The 15904-nt window shown below is 47.0% G+C and overlaps 1 protein-coding gene across 1 annotated transcript in view; it reads left to right on the forward strand.

The window, feature by feature from the left end:
- The window catches only part of CAPN13 (calpain 13), a 52646-nt gene extending 38525 nt beyond the window's left edge, over window positions 1-14121 (forward strand). The window contains exons 12-21 of the mRNA XM_077774224.1: window positions 1429-1628; window positions 2628-2664; window positions 3015-3071; window positions 6401-6458; window positions 6569-6627; window positions 8173-8241; window positions 10087-10162; window positions 12346-12474; window positions 13474-13529; window positions 14095-14121. Of these exons, the coding sequence (XP_077630350.1) occupies window positions 1429-1628; window positions 2628-2664; window positions 3015-3071; window positions 6401-6458; window positions 6569-6627; window positions 8173-8241; window positions 10087-10162; window positions 12346-12474; window positions 13474-13529; window positions 14095-14121 (768 nt within the window). The remainder of the gene's footprint in view (window positions 1-1428; window positions 1629-2627; window positions 2665-3014; window positions 3072-6400; window positions 6459-6568; window positions 6628-8172; window positions 8242-10086; window positions 10163-12345; window positions 12475-13473; window positions 13530-14094) is intronic.
- Window positions 14122-15904: the final 1783 nt, after the last annotated feature.

Raw genomic sequence — 15904 nt, forward strand, 5'->3', positions numbered from 1 at the left:
AGGTAAACAGAGGCCAGGACAGGGTGTCTCCAAGCAGGCGATAGTCAGAAGGCCAGGCAGAAAGTGGGCAGCAAGGAGGCTCCTGACACCAGTGGTCCAGCCACAGAGCTGGGTTTAGGAACCGATTTTGTTTTCAGCCACCATGTTCACGGAAGTGGAGCTTCTGGAAGGGCTTCAAAGGGAAGCACTCGGGTACAAGGAAGAGATCAGTGTTTTAATTCCCAGAAATGGAGAAAGGAATGGGGACTCAACCCAGGAAAATGCATAAGCTCCACCCCTAGAACTACAGGGTTAGGCCTGTGTTAATTTGATGCTGGGTTCTCTGAGAGCTAGACCATCTTGCCACATACTCACGCTTCTTGCTGCCACTGAGCAAATCTGCTCTGAAATATAGACAGCCTGGAAAAGACTGCAAGAGTCCGGTCTAGGGAGGAGAGCAGGGAAGCAGGGAAATTTTGGACTACAGGAGGCATACCCACTTCTGTACAAACACATGCACTCACACACACACACACACCCAGAGCCACAAGACAGTACTGGCTTTCTGGAGAACAATGGTTCTCACCATTGCTTTTTCCAGAAAGGCTCAAGCAAGTGAGGCTCCAAACCTGCTGGGACCATTGTTAAGTGTAAGCAAAGTCACTAGAGGTTTCACACAGCTCTTTCTGCCCACCTGGGACAGTGACCTATCCCCCATCTCGTCTTACGAGAGATCTCAGCCCTGTCCCCACCCCTTGAAAAGAAACTCTCCCTTTCTCCCTGTTTTTCCCCAAGGCAGAGCTCACAAATAATCATTTCACGCCACATAACCATTCTAGATGGAATCCCCATGCTTGACTGTATGGGGGAAAATTTACTTAGTAAGGGGTTTTTATTATGTAATATGTATGTGACATCTGGTAATGGGAACTGCATTATATTTATTGTTTTATCTCTAAGAAAATATTGAAATAAAAGGAAAATGATCAGGGCCTATTATTCTCCAATGAGAAGGAATTCTAGGGCTCTGCTGGGAATGAAATGGAGAGAATAAAGGAGTCCAACTCTCCTGTGCTATATACAATCCAAAGTGTGTTGCAGAAGGTTCTGGAGGGAAGGGGCTTCAGGGGCTCCAAAAGTCATTCAGTGTTGGACCAGCTTCACTAGTCTTTATATATGAGCAGAGGCATAAACGCCCAAATCCAGGCTACTGTGGGTTTAATGAGGTGAAACTGTGTGCTGTAATTTTTTAATGTTCACTGTGGTGTCAGTTTCTCTATTAAATGACAATCTGAACTCTGTTGCATTTTGAAAGTCCAGGTAAGCACTGCCTCCCTTTTCATAGCCTGTAATGCTGTTTTGGTGAACAGTGCAGCGTCTGGAAGCTGGTGGGCTCTTCTGGGCCCGTGCACGCAAGGGGCTTTCTGACCATCTTCATGTTTCCTCCAGTTCCAGTCCTTTTGGAAGAGCTTGCCACCCACCTTCTTTTCTCAGTTCAGAAATGCCGTCAAGGGCATAGTTTCTAAAACCAAGTGTAACCTCACAAAGTACTTTAGTCTGAGCCCTGGGACCTACGTGGTGGTCATCTCCGCATACAGAGAAGTTGAGTTTTTGCTCCGGATCTTCCTGAAAATGCCAGATGGTGACAGGTACAGAAACTCTGGGTTTCGAAATGTTTTATTTCACTTAAATTTATAAGAACACAGTGTGTCATCCTGTGCATCATGTACTGTGTTGGGACATGGGCTCACTTGCAAGAAGCCCACTACAAAGGATGGCAAGAGAATCTGTACCAATAAGTAGATTATTGAGCAGGATGTGGCCATTGCTCAGTGGAAGTGCAGAGTCACATGTGAGGACAGGGTAACGGGACCTACCTCTGGCAAGAGGGATTGAGGAAGGCATTTTGCTATTTCTTGATGGGAAACATAATCTAATGTTTAAAGGAAAAGGTGGTGCAGGTTAAATAAAGAAGGATGAGCAGAATTAGGGAAGTGGGTGAGCATAGAGCCTACTGAAATATAAGTGATGTCAGCCATATGCACAGGAAGGTGGTTCATGGCATGGCAAGCAGTTATCTGAAATGTGACCAGAAGGTGGGGTACATCAGGGAGACAGGGAAATATGGGCCTGAAAGACAGAGTCCAATCATGGAGTGTCTTTAATGCTAAGTCAGTGGTCAAAACTGGGATCAGCAAGTTTATACCCCTGTTGGGCACCTTATCCCCGGTTGAACCCAAGGCAGGCATTGCTATCATCATGGCCATCTTTACAGTTGAGCTGGGATGAGACCTCAGTCCAGTATGCCAGATAGCCACTGTACCACCAGAGTTGGAATGTAAGAGAAAGCTTATCTGCCATCTTGGCAATGGGGGTCAGTGTGCATGTGTATCTGGTTGTGAATGGAACAAGTTGCTAAATCATTTGAAGACCAGATGATGCCCAATCAAAAGATGAGACAGATGGTTATGGTGCTTATCTGTCTGCTGACTGGCAAGGCTGCCCACTTCACATCCTACTGTGCTGAGGCCTCTCCACTCAGATCCTTGGTTTAAATGTCCAATGCCACCTTGTTGTCCTCCATGTGCAAGCCTCCTTTAAATAGTGAGCTGTTCATCCTTTGTCACACTGTTTCCCTGGTTTTCTAGGAACCTGAGCAGCAATTTCAGCCTTACAACACTAGAGGTAGGTATGTGGCAAGGTTTGATTGGCAAGCTTCCTTGAACACATCCCATCCCCCAAGAGCTTCTGTCTCCTCTCTTCCCTTAAAGCACTGACCAGTGAGAACAGAGACACCATAATGGGCCAGTGATGGCTCAGAGGGGCAGGGCAGTGGGGAAAGACCAAGTCTGCATGGCCATACTGGAACCAGTCCTCTTCCACAAACTTCATTCCCCTACAAATTTTATTCAATTGTTAGATAAAACCTCTGTCTCAGATCTAGGTGTAGGGAGTGGTTCTTGTGCCTTCGCTGTACCAGACAGGTAGCCTCCTTCCCCAGAAATTTGATGTTGGCTATTTTCCCTTTGATCCAGGCAAGTCTTCTGGAAAATGACTCCCAAGAAAGCATCTTCCACAAATATGCTCACCAGGTACAGTCCTTAGCACTGGGACGAGTGATGGTGGGACTAGAGGAAAGGAAACCTCTCCCAGGCCCTTATCAAGATACAGAGAAAAAAAGTGACTTAGTTGGTCATTTTATCAGCCTCTCTCCCTGTATGTCTCCAGAACTGATAGAGCTACCAAACTGGAGCTAGGTAACATCTGAGATGGAATGTGCAGCTTGGTAAGGATGGGGCTAATTATGGGATGAGGTTAAATCTTTATTTTTTTTTATTTTTTATTTTTTTTATTAATTTTTTTAATGTTTTATTTATTTCTAGGAGAGAGAGAGCATGAGCAGGGGAGGGTCAGAGAGAGAGGGAGTCACAGACTCTGAAACAGGCTCCAGGCTCTGGGCTGGCAGTCAGCACAGAGCCCGACACAGGGCTTGAACCCACGAACCGCGAGATCATGACCTAAGCGAAAGTCGGACGCTTAACCGACTAAGCCACCCAGGCGCCCTGAGGTTAAATCTTTAAACAAGTAATTGGCAATGCCCCCTGAAATCTTTCCTTCTCCTCCTCTGCCTCCCACTCCCACCTTGACATCATTCTTCACGGGAGCTAGCCAGCTTCGTTGAAGTCACCAATGATGTTTTTCCTGCCAAGCCACATAGGTGCACAGAGGATTTTCTTAATGGTTTAATAAACCGTTATAAAGAACTCCTTGACTTGCCAGGATAAAAACATCTGCCAAGGGCTCTGTACAATGGGCTTTTTGCCATTAATAGTCATGTTGGTTTGGGAAGTACAAAGTGATGGATAGATATCATGTGTCCCGTGTTGGCCTTAGGCCAGGCAGAGGCCAAGGACAGGAAAGATGCCAGGTATTCAGAGGGCTAATGGGGTAACTAGGAGGCTGCTGAAAGGGAAATTATTCAGGCATCCTGGGCCCAGAGGAAAAAACAAGGAGAGATGAAGAATGTGGCTGTCATGAGGGGAAAGTGTTACGAGGAGCCGCTCAATATGGACCTCCTTAAAATCAATAATGGCCCAGGATTTAGGTCCACATCTGGCTGATTTAGAAGGCACTTCACTTGATGCAAGACAGGGTTTGCCCAGATGATAATTCTCAGTCTGCGAGCTCTTGGAGGAAGGGATGGCATCATATGCATTCTTTGTCCCCAGTACCTATCAGTGTCCTTGGCACAGAGAAGGTGCTCAGTCAATCTACATTGAATTAAGACAGATTAGCTTCTCCAGAGCAGATGTCCAAACTAAGTTTACTGCCCCAAGGCAACAAACAGGACCTAATTAGGAGACCTGAGACCTATCTTCCTTCAGGGGCAGATGGCAAAATCCTCAACATGGTTCATGCACCTGCACATCTGAAATAAAAAATGTAATTTGTCACATGACAAATGGTACAGATTCCCTAATCAGGGTTTTTCCAAATAACAACCAAATGTCTCCTCACAGGATAACTGGAAGCCCATATGGGGCCTTTGTAAGAATTAAAGTAAAAGACACATGCAGCTTTGTGCCAAGGTGCACAGCTCGGAAGTGAAACAAACGGGACTGCAGCCCCTTTTCAGACCTTGGCTGGGTACCTTTGAACAGGGCCAGCCTGGGATAATTCTGCATAGCTTGTAAACAGTCCTCAGAGGCTGTATCCTCAAAGGAAAGTTGAAAGCAACTTTCCCTCCTGATCTCTTGTATCTGTTTAACTAGCCTCAAGCGAACACAGTGATTCCTACTACCACTACCACTACCATGAGCTACCTTCATCAGCCATGATAGTGGTGATGGTACTGTAACCTGGGTCTGCCTGGCAGAAAGGAATGACCTACTCAGCCTCTGAGTCAGGTCATGTCCATCTGTCCACCATATATTCAGTTGGCAAACATACACAAAATACCTAGGACATTCCAAGTACCACACAAAGTTTTGGCATCAGTTCCTTTAGGAATCCTACATTGGAGTGGTAGAGACAAATGTGCAATTATTTTGGAATTTGTTTAAGGCAGCCTTCATCTCTATTCCTCATCTCCTCAAACATTTTGGTGGTTCTTGGGTGCAGGGTTCAAGTCAGCAGCAGTCCTAGGATAGAGAGACATGGAGGAGGGAGGAAACACTGTCCATGTCCCAAAGCCACTTATATTCTAGTTGGTAACTTATTTTCCCTGTAAGTTAGAGTTCTTTACCAATTGCTCTGCAAGTTGGGTGCCATGATTCTTTTAAGGAAAAAATCTCTGTTGCTAGTGGGCACACAATTCTGATTTTCCTAATATAACCCAGTCAATGAGATGTTGGAGGGATGACCTGAGAGCCAGTTTCAAACACTGTTAGGATGTTTTCCTTGGGGGCATGATGAGGGATTCTCCCATGAGGACAGACTATGGGGATGCTTTTGCCTTCAGTTGAGTGGTGAGGCCATCCCTGGAGACAACGTGCCTGTCACCTATGGGATTCTGGTCCTTGGAAGAACCCAATGAGACACCTTCTACTACCTGACACAGTAACACTCTGCAATGCCACCTGCTGAGGGACCTCACTCTGGCTCCCTTCCCCATGTAAAGCTTTCCCAGGGTGCTGATGTGATATGACATCACCCCTTCAGCTTTTACCAGCCTACATTTAAGAAATGGCCATGAACAGCACGGCTCTGCTTCTCTATAGAATCATCATGGAAGACACCGCCCATAAAGCTGCTTAATGTCCCTAGGAGAAAATCGAATACAGTTAACAACTTCAGAAGTTCAGCCTGGGAAAAGTTTCTCTCCCCTCAACCTCCACTGTTTCCTGTTTTTAATCCAAGGAAAACCATGTCTTCCTTTTTGCTTCAGTAGCTAGGAGGACTAATGCTAAGTAATGTGCTCAATTAGGCTAAGGCTTTCCTTAGCCTAGATTCTTGGCACTTTCGTCTCTTCTTACCACACACACACACACACACTTACACTCATGCTTACACATTCAATAGTTACGTTTTCTCTATATACCTTCTGGGAAGCAGATGGGGAAACACACCTACAGGGCTGAGTTGATTCATTCAACAACACTTCTCCTGAGGGGCTCCTAAGTGCCAGGGAAGGTGGGGAGGAAGGAACTACTGCTGTCAGCCCCATAATAAATGAAGAGATAAATGCAAGGTGACCCACACATGGTATCCAGTGTCTGGAGTGATGAGAATTACAGATGTTCAGGGGAGGGGTATCACCATGTTTGGGGCCATTGAGAAAGGCTTCGTGGCAAAGGCTAGATGGGGGCTGGGTAGGAAGCAAGGGCTTAGAAGTCTGAGTGCTTTTACAGAGTAAGGCAAGTATGCCCTTTGGCTCCTGAGCACTGATAGGATTCCTACGTTCCTCTCTTATTTGTATCAGGGGCTGGACATTGATGCCACTCAGCTTCAGAGCCTTCTCAACCAAGAGCTCCTGAGAGGTAAGGTCAGACCCACATGATTACTGGCCCCAACCTCATCCCCACTGCTGAGCCAGTCTAGTGTCACCCCCATCCCTGACATTTCCATCCTTCCTGTTCTCTGCCCCCAGGAACGCCAGGGGACATGTTCTCTCTGGATGAGTGCCGGAGCATCGTGGCCCTGATGGATGTATCTTTTGCAGTCCCCCACACCCTGACTCCTCTTGCAGCCATAAGAGCCCATCTGCTCTGTGGGCTTCCCCAGGGGTCTAACTAGGATGTTAGGAACTCTTTTTACTTTCAGTGTTCTCTCTTCTTCAGTTCTAAGGGCTCACCAGAGAGCCTGGGTGCCTGTGGATTCCAGACCCTCTGGAACAACCACTGCAACAGCGACAATAGTTACCATCTATCAAGTATCTATGGCATACCAAGAATAGTACAGGCATATAGACTTTTCCTTGTAGTTATTGCAAAAACCCCCATGATATAAGAAGTAAAGAGAAGGAGTTCAGAGGGGTTAAGTAATTTGTTAAGTAATCACACAGCCCGTCTGTGCCTGGGTTTGAAGACTTTTCAACCTCCACAGTCCATGTCCTACATCATTCTACACTACCTCCTTGTAGCACCAGTGGGCGATATTTTTCTTCTACCCCTCCCTTTGCCATTGGTTGAGTCTTCATTAAGTTCCTTATTCACCAAGCCCCCATTAAGTAAAGATAACAACCACTGAAACTTGGAGAAAATGCTTTACACAGCAGCCGTGCTCCATGATTGCTACCAGACTGCAGCTGTGGAGGCTGGGGCTAGAGCAGTCCAGTGACATGCCCGGGCTCCACCGACACCAGTGGCTGGGTTGGGACTAACACTCAGGTCTCCTGATTCCTGCCCTGACTTCTTCCTCTGATGAGCCATTTCTCCCCTGCCGCCCCATCTCTGAACGGGTAGGAGAGACTGTCATGCACCTCAGCTGCTGCTCTGAGGCTTGTCCCTCTGTGTATGCAGCCTCTCTGGAGTGAGACAGACCTCTGTTCCTTCACTGTTAACAAGGCCCGATTGGGAATGGGAGGCTGGCCATTGTCGAACAAGAGAGCTTCTTGATGAAGTCATAAATCAGGCCCTGTCTCTGCTGGCTGTGGTTTGGACTTACTTGGAGACACTGCCCAACCCCCCACCGATGAATGAAAGTGGCCCATAGCACCTCACAGACTGGGGCAGGTGGCCCTGGGGGAGATTGGGTCTGCCTTACCCCTGCAAAGCAGACACATCTGTTCTACTCTTCCTTCTACCCACCCACCACTCCCCTCAGAGATAGATTCTTCTCCTCACTAAACCCATCTTACGGGGTGATCAGGGCTGGCTCTGATGCCATTCGTGCCTGTGCACACTCGTCTTTCATGCTGCTGTGGGGACTGCAATGACCGCTCATGCTCCTCCTCATTCCCCCCTACCAGGGGCCTCACCCCTCCCGGTGCAGGCTGTGTTTGGGGCTCTCTCGTCCCCTGGATGCAAGTGATGTTGGCCTCCTTTTCTCAGGGCTTCTTTCTCCCTCTAATTGTCCATTTTCCTTTGTAAATTAAAGCTAAGCCAGGTCCCTTTCAGACACAGCGGTAGCCCGCTGCTGTGGGGCCATGTCCAGGTGACACTAGACTGGTTGATGGATGGAACAGCTCCTGGCTCTGTCGGCAGGGCCTCTGCTCCCTGCACGCTGCATGGTTAACTCTTAACTCCCCACCAGCTGAAAGCGAATGGGAGGCTTGAGCAAGAGGAGTTTTCAAGGCTGTGGAGCCGTCTTGCCCAGTGCCAGGTACCGACATGTTCTCTTTTTGTCCAGTTTAGCAAATATGCTTGAGGCCTGAACTGCACGGGATTGAGGGGCAGGAAAGAGGAACCCACCAGGCCTGCCCTCAAGAAGAGCCACATTTCAGGGAGACGTACACACACCACTAGAAGACACAAGGCAATGCGCGAGCAAGTGGCGGGGTGAGGAATGTTCTAGGAGGTTGGAGGAAAGAAGGGTCACCGTGGACTATAGGAAAGCCACCAGCCCGCTTTGCCCTTCTCAGTCCTCCCTGGGCCCCAGAGACATTCCCCCAGTATGCTAGTTCATCTCATTCCCTTTCCATCTACCTGCCAGATACGACAAAATCACAGATGTGGCCTGCGGCCTCACCGTCATTCTCAGGATGAGGTCTGAACTCATCAGAGCTGTATACAAGCCTTTTGAGCTGAGACCCTATTTTGAGGCCCAGGAGAAGCCCTCGTACTCATCCCACTCACTTTTTTCAAACCCTGGCTGTGTGACATAGAGCCTGGCCAGTGCTTACCCCACTGATTGTCCAGCTGCAAGAAACACTTCCCTGTGAGGCCTTGACTGCCACCTCTAGGCCTGGGTGCTTCCCCCTTAGGTCCTAACACCTGAATCCAGAATAATAAGGTGAAGCACTCTCATGTGGCTATACCAGGGTGTGTCACCTCATCCCTGGCTTGGGTTCATTTGGTTTCCCTCAGGGCACTGGAATGGCTGATATGTCCCCCAATTAGATTGCAGGCTAGGACTTCCTCATTGTCATCTGCTTCCATCAATGCCTTTCTTAGTGTCTAGTCCACCATAGGCTCTCAAAACTGCTGAACCAATGACCAGACTAATGACCAAATGAGCAAGTGAATCCCAACTGAGAGTTTTTTTATACTCCCCAAAAGTCAAAGAAGGGCTGCTATTTCACAGTGATTCTTCCTCCAGTCGCCTCGGTCACACGCACACGGGCTGGGGGTATTTTGCCTCAGGTCAGCTGCTGTGGGGCAGCAGGGCACAGGCCCAGACAGGGAGCTCAAGTTTAGTCACGTGGCACTTGCATGCCGACTCCCAGAAAGTCACCTGCCCAAGTGCCTGTTTCCTCACCTGGGAAGTGCAGTGCTGCTCAGGGCTCTGGGAGAATTAGAGAGAGGCAGAAGAGTCCCAGGTGCATGAAGAGCCGCCCCTACAAAGCTGAGCTGTTAGAGTCACTCCCTCCTGCAGCTGCACTAGGATACAAACTAGAGTCCTTGCCTGCTGGCCACACAGCGCTCACTACTGTGCAAGGCGCTCTCCTAGGAACTCTATACAGACTTGTTTACTGACCCTGAGCAACAGTCCTAGGAGGCTGGTGCTGTTATTATCACTGTGCTCCAGGTGGGGAAACAGGCCTGGAAAGATTAAGTAACTTGCCCAGGGTTACACAGCTGGTAAATAGTTAAGTCAAATAGGATTTAAACCCAGATGTTTGGTTGCCAAGTCTGCGCTCTTAACCACCACCCTATGCAAAGTCTTTAGAGAGCTCTATGCCTCCCAAATGCAGCAAGCTGCCATGTGTCAGAAGGCCAGTCTAGGAGGTGAGGAAGGAAAGACAGGAGGTCAGAAGAGAGGAAGGCACAGGCCTGGTAGGGAAACCCATGGCCCCACAGCTGGCGGCCAGGGTGATCGGCATCACTGAGCAGAGCCCACTCCTGCCTTTCTCCCACCTTATCTGAGCCACCTCTGAGCTGGATCTACTCAAGGTTTATGGAAGCAGGGATGCAAAAGGGGTTTCTGAGAACTCTCTCTGCCCAGGACATCCTCTTTAAGGTGGGCAGTGGCACTCACATGGACTTCTTGCTTCTTTTCCCAAATCAGAGTGTTTTCCAGAACATCCAGAAGTGCTCTGGGGTTTTCCTGAGTTTGGATTTGTGGAAGGCTATAAAGGATACAGGTAAAGCAGGGACCCCTTGGGGGCTGTCATGACTGGGGCAGGTGATGGGGGAGGTACGCTTGTGTGTGTGGGAGAGAGAGAGAGAGAGAGAGAGAGAGAGAGATGCACACTCCTAGCCTGCTGTAGGCAAGGCTGGTGCAGCAGTGCCCAGTCAGGAGAAAACAGAGTGGCAACTTCCATGTCCTGGTTTACACCGGTATCTGTGGGCCTCCAGGCTCAGGACTTAGTCTCCATCCTCCCCAACCTGAGTTTCCATGTGCCAGTCAACTTTCCCAACTGCCTTTTGTCCCTGAACAGCTCTAACTGTGGGAAAATAACCCCATGTGATTGATACCCTACCAGAATTCAAGGTTGCCTTAGAGACACTTCTATGTCAACATCTGGCTGTCAGGGTTAATCACTCATGAGCAGGTGGATGTACTGTCCTCACAGAGAGTTTGGAGCTAAATGAATTCAAATAACATCTGTCTGCTTCAAGAATGCAAGTCCTGGGATGATGATAAGCATACCCTAGGGCACCCTAGAACTTCAGAGTTCAGGGAGAACCTGTATTCCTGTCATCACATTTGATTGTCTCAACTATTCTGTGATCAGGAGTCATTATCTGCCTTGTACCAGTGGGGGAAATGGATCACCAAAAGTTAAGTCCAGAAACTGCCACCTTCCTTGGGAAAATGTAAGATCAGATTCCCCCCAGGTAAATGCTGGGGAAAGAGGGGCTCTGTGGTTCTTTCCCTGGTGGCTCCCAGCCTGGAGACAGGCAGAAGCATCTTTTTGCCTTAGCATCTGTCCTCAGATGGTAGAGAGCTTCTCAAACCTGGAAGCTTCTGGAAGCTTGTTAAAGCACAGATGGATTAACCTTATCCCTCACCCAAAGTTTCTGATTCAGGAGAGCTTGGGTGGGGCTGAAGAATTTATATTTCTGGGAGGTTCCTAGGTGAGACTAATGCTCTTGATCTGGGGACCACACTTCAAGAATCCTTGAATAGCTACAGAAAAATGAAATCACACTAACAACTCCAGAATAATAAAAGGGAGAAAGATAGAGAATAGTTGGAATCCAACTAAAAAGTCTTCAAGGACCAAGCAGATAACTAAAAAGGGTAATGGAGCTAACCCTAAGAAAAGAGGGCAATTCTGAATGTGGCAAGCTGGAGATTACATATCCTATCTAAAGGCATTCAAATTCACATTTTTTTAATTCTGCTGGAGAAACCAAATGTCTCTGGTGCATGGGGCCCACAGGCCACCAGGCTCATTCCCCTGATGGATAGTTGGGCTTGCAAGGTTCTGTTGGTCCACCGAAGCTTGCAGACATGGCCATTTGCTAGTCTGCTGTTTGCTATGCAGTTGACACCTTCCAGAGCTCATAACTAAACATGCAGGACAAGAAGGCCCAAAGAGAGCAAGGCACCTCTGTCGTGCCCACCCATGGCTGTCTTCTGACTGTGTTCTCCCCTCTGAGGACCAGCCTCTTTCCTGGTCAAGCAACTTGGGACTGAACCTCTCACTTCCAGGAACCACACTTGCTCGCACTGTAAGATCCACACACAGTCATAGGGTTGGGGAAAAAGATTGTATTACATGGTCACCAACAGAAAGAGGGATGGCAGAAGCAGGGCTTAGAAGTAAATCCCAGGTGTTCTGGAAGCTCCCATCTCACATGGGAATTATCAGATAATTGTCCCCAGCCCAGTTCGTGTCTTGAGTATCTTTAGTTGATATCTGGCCAAACTCTGTAACAATGTCATCGGGGCCCAGCAGCCAGCAAGAAGGCAGCAACTAGAGAACCATAAAAACACAAAGTGGAATGAAGCATCTAGGTGGCTCAGTTGGTTGAGTGTCTGACTTAGGCTCAGGTCATGGTCTCATGATTCAGGAGTTCAAGCCCTGCGTCAGGCTCTGTACTGATAGCTTGGACCCAGGAACTTGCTTCAGATTCTGTGTGTGTCTCTCTCTCTGCTCCTCCCCCACTTGCACTCTGCCTCTGTCTCTCTTTCACAAAAAAAAAAAAAAAAAAAATTTAAGAAAATACAAAGTGGAATGAAATGACCCCTGAGCCAGGCTTAGTAGGAAACAGTGGTGGAAGGCCACCACTCTGAGCAGGTTTCTCAGACTTTGCACATGAGAGGACCAGACCTACTCCAGCCTCCTCCCACTCACTAGCTCATCCCGTGGCCCAGACTTCCTTGCAGGAACCTCCATTAGCAATGAGCTGCTGGATCTCATGACCCTCCGGTACAGTGACCACAGTGGCAGGGTCAGCTTCCCCAGCCTGGTCTGCTTCCTGTTGCGACTTGAAGCCATGGCAAGTAAGTGTCACCTGGGGGATATCCTGTAAACCTTCACAACGACCAAAAAACACAGGAGAGGACCAGGAATGCACTCTTGTCCCAGGTTCAGGGAAGGCCTCAGGAGCAGGATGGGCTGGCATCTTGCGTGAGGACCCTGTGCTCCCAGAGGCAGAAACAACATTAGCCTGTGGAATGGTGTAATCGGCTTGGGTGCCTACATCCTGTACCCTTTCTGTCCAGGACATTCCTCCATCTTAGGTCTCTCGTTTCCTCAATTCCCTATTTAGTGCCTTTTTCGGGAACGAGGTTCATTTAACTCACTGTGTCCCTTCTCCATGAGAGTAGTTAAACCTACTCTATAGTCTTGCAGTGAATGACTGGGGTCTCTGCTGAAAGTATTCACACACAGGTGAATAAGTGGGGGCAGGAGGGCATTCCCAAGGCTCTAGAAATTTGACTGTGTAGGTCAGACATTTGGACACTTTAGCAGACTACTCCTTTTTCATAATATAATCCTATGTGAAATCCCAAGCCATACTATAGCTCAAGACTTGTGGGGTCTGGCCTCATCTTAATCCTTACCCCATCCCTGGCCTGAGGCATCCCTCTAACCCCCCAGCTCTGAGCTAGGTGGTTAATAAAGACTGAGGGAATAGAGCTCTGGGAGCACAGAAAATAAGGCTGAGGCATAAACCTCCAGAGAATTCTCAGTTGGACAAGAGAAGTTCCACAAACTGTGCCTATGTAATATTTTATAAGATGGGCCCACACATCCCCTTGGCCATGTGTAGAAGAGTGCAAGGTGAAAGGGCACTGTAAGAGCAAGAGGTGAGTGTGGGCCAGAGCAGTGATAGCTCTTCTGAGGAGGTGAGCCCTGGGCTGACCCACAGTGTGAGGTTTCCTGGGAAGAGACCAGGAGGGAGGCTGGGCATACTGCAGAGAGTGAAAGAATACTTGGAATCACCATATTTGCTTTTATCTCCCTTGGCCTGTATTGATTCCTCTCCTCCTTTTTAGAGACTTTCCAGAACCTCTCCAATGATGGAAAAGGACTCTACCTGACAAAAATGGAGGTGAGGTACCTTCCCCTCCTAGACACAGGACACAGCCCCAGGTCACCCCTCCTCTCCTGATTCCAGGGGGCATTTTTCTCCCTGAGGATATTGGATAGTTTGTCAAAGACCAGCCAAGCTGCACCCTGCCCCCCTGCCTCCAATTACTCCCTTTATATATTGCCGGCTGCCAAGGCTGCTTTAGGATCTTGGCAGACAGATTTTATTTTTTTTCCAATAGCTTAATAAAGCAGAGGATTATGTGGGAGTCATAAATCCAAGAGGGAACTGAAGAACACCTGCTGAGCTCACTGTACATTAAACTTACGCCCATTGAGCTTTAGAAAGAGCCTCCTGGCCCAGCCAGCTGGTCGACCTCAGCCATCCCTCTCACTGCTTAGCTACTCAGAGAGTAGCAAAAGATATACTGTGATGGGCAGGTTGAGGCCTCCTGAGGGGTTCAAATTAGCTGGAAAGGTTTGATGAGACTAGACTGAGATCTTTCGAGGGAAGAGGGTACCATTTGTCCTGTTCTGTATTAAGCTGACAAATGTAAAGATAAGTCATAATAATGTTTATTTCTCAGTGGATGAACCTGGTCATGTACAACTGAAGCAAGAAGTAGAGCAGACTCCAGAGTCCAGGTAAGACATGGCAGGTTTAGAATCATTTCCTTCTAAGAGCACAGTCCCTCTTTTCCTCCAGGAACTGTACACAAGACTCTCTTCCTGGGAGCAACCTCCCCAGAGATTACAGAGCCCTTATCTGTGTGGGCCAGGGCTCAAATGCACAGGGCCTCTGAATTTCAAGGCCAATGCTGCAGGTTTCATCCAAGCCATGGTTGGAATGAGTAGTGGACATTCATGAAAGCATGTGGCCTGAAAGTCATGAGTGAGGGATTTAGAATTTTTATTTGTTATTCATTTCTTTTTTATTGAGATATAATTGACATTTAACAACATATTAGTTTTAGGTATGCAATACAATGATTTGAAATATATATATATTATGAAGTGATTACCACAATTAGTTAACATCCATCACTACACATAATTAAAACTCATCTTCCTTGTGATGAAAACTTTTATGATTTACTCTCTTAACAACTTTCAAGTACATATGCAAACAGTGTTGTTCACTGTAGTCACAGTGCTGTGTGTTACATCCCCAGGACTTCTTTGTCTTATAACTGGAACTTTCTACCTTTGGGTCACCTTCATCCATTTTGCCTACCACGCCAACTTCTGGCAACCATTAATCTCTGTATCTTTGAGTTTTGTTTCTAGATTCCACATATAAGTAAGATCATACAGTATTTGTCTTTCTCGGACTTATTTCACTTAGTATAATGCCCTCAAGGCGCATCCATGTTGTCACAGATGGCAAGATTTCCTTCTTTTCCGTTACTAATATTCCTTTGTATATAAAACAACTTTTCTTCATCCGTCCATCTATTGTTAACCATTTAGGTTGTTTCCATGTCTTGGCTGTTATAAATAATGCTGCAATGAACATATGGTGCAAATATCTTTTTGAGTTAGTGTTTTTGTTTCCTTCAGATAAATATCTAAAAGCACTTGCTGGATCATGGTAGTTCTACTGTCAATTTTGGGGGGAAATTCCATACTGTTTTTCACAGTGGCTGCACCAATTTATATTCCCACCAACAGGGCACAAGTGTTCCATTTTCTCCACATCCTCACAAACACATATTATCTCTTGTCTTTTCTATAATAGCTATTCTAACAGGTGTGAGGTAATCTCTCATTGTGATTTGGACTTGGACTTCCCTGATGACTAATGATGTCCCACACCTGCTCATGTACCTGTTAGCCATTTGTATGTCTTCTTTGGAATAATGTCTACTCAGATCCTCTCTGCTCACTTTTAATTGGATTATCAGGGGTTTTTTGGTGTCTGTTGAGTTGTATGAGTTTTTTATATATTTTGGATATTAACCCCTTATCAGATATATGATTTGCAAATATTTTCTCCCATTTGGCAGGTTGCCTTTTCATTTTGTTGATGGTTTTCTTTACCTGTGCAGAAGATTTCTCTTTTGCTGTAGTCCCACTTGATTCTTTTTGCTTTTGTTGCTTTTGCTTTTGGTGTCAAATCCAAAAAAATCATTGCCAAGATCCATGTCAAGGAGCTCATCCCTGATGTTTTCCTCTAAGAGTTTTATGGTTTCAGGTCTTACATTCAGTTCTTTAATCCATTTTTTGTTGACTTTTGTATGTGGTGTAAATAATGGTCTGGTTTCATTCTAGAATTCTCAATTTGAAATTCCAGAGAGGAAAGGCAATCACTCATCACAGGAAAGGCTAATGTGTGGAGAAATAACAGTGATCAGACCTTGAGGAGTCGAGAGCTGGGTCCAGTCTCAGATCTACCAT

The sequence above is a fragment of the Crocuta crocuta genome, unplaced genomic scaffold (assembly GCF_008692635.1).
Source record: "Crocuta crocuta isolate KB4526 unplaced genomic scaffold, BGI_CrCroc_1.0 scaffold246, whole genome shotgun sequence".
Taxonomy (NCBI): Eukaryota; Metazoa; Chordata; class Mammalia; order Carnivora; family Hyaenidae; genus Crocuta; species Crocuta crocuta.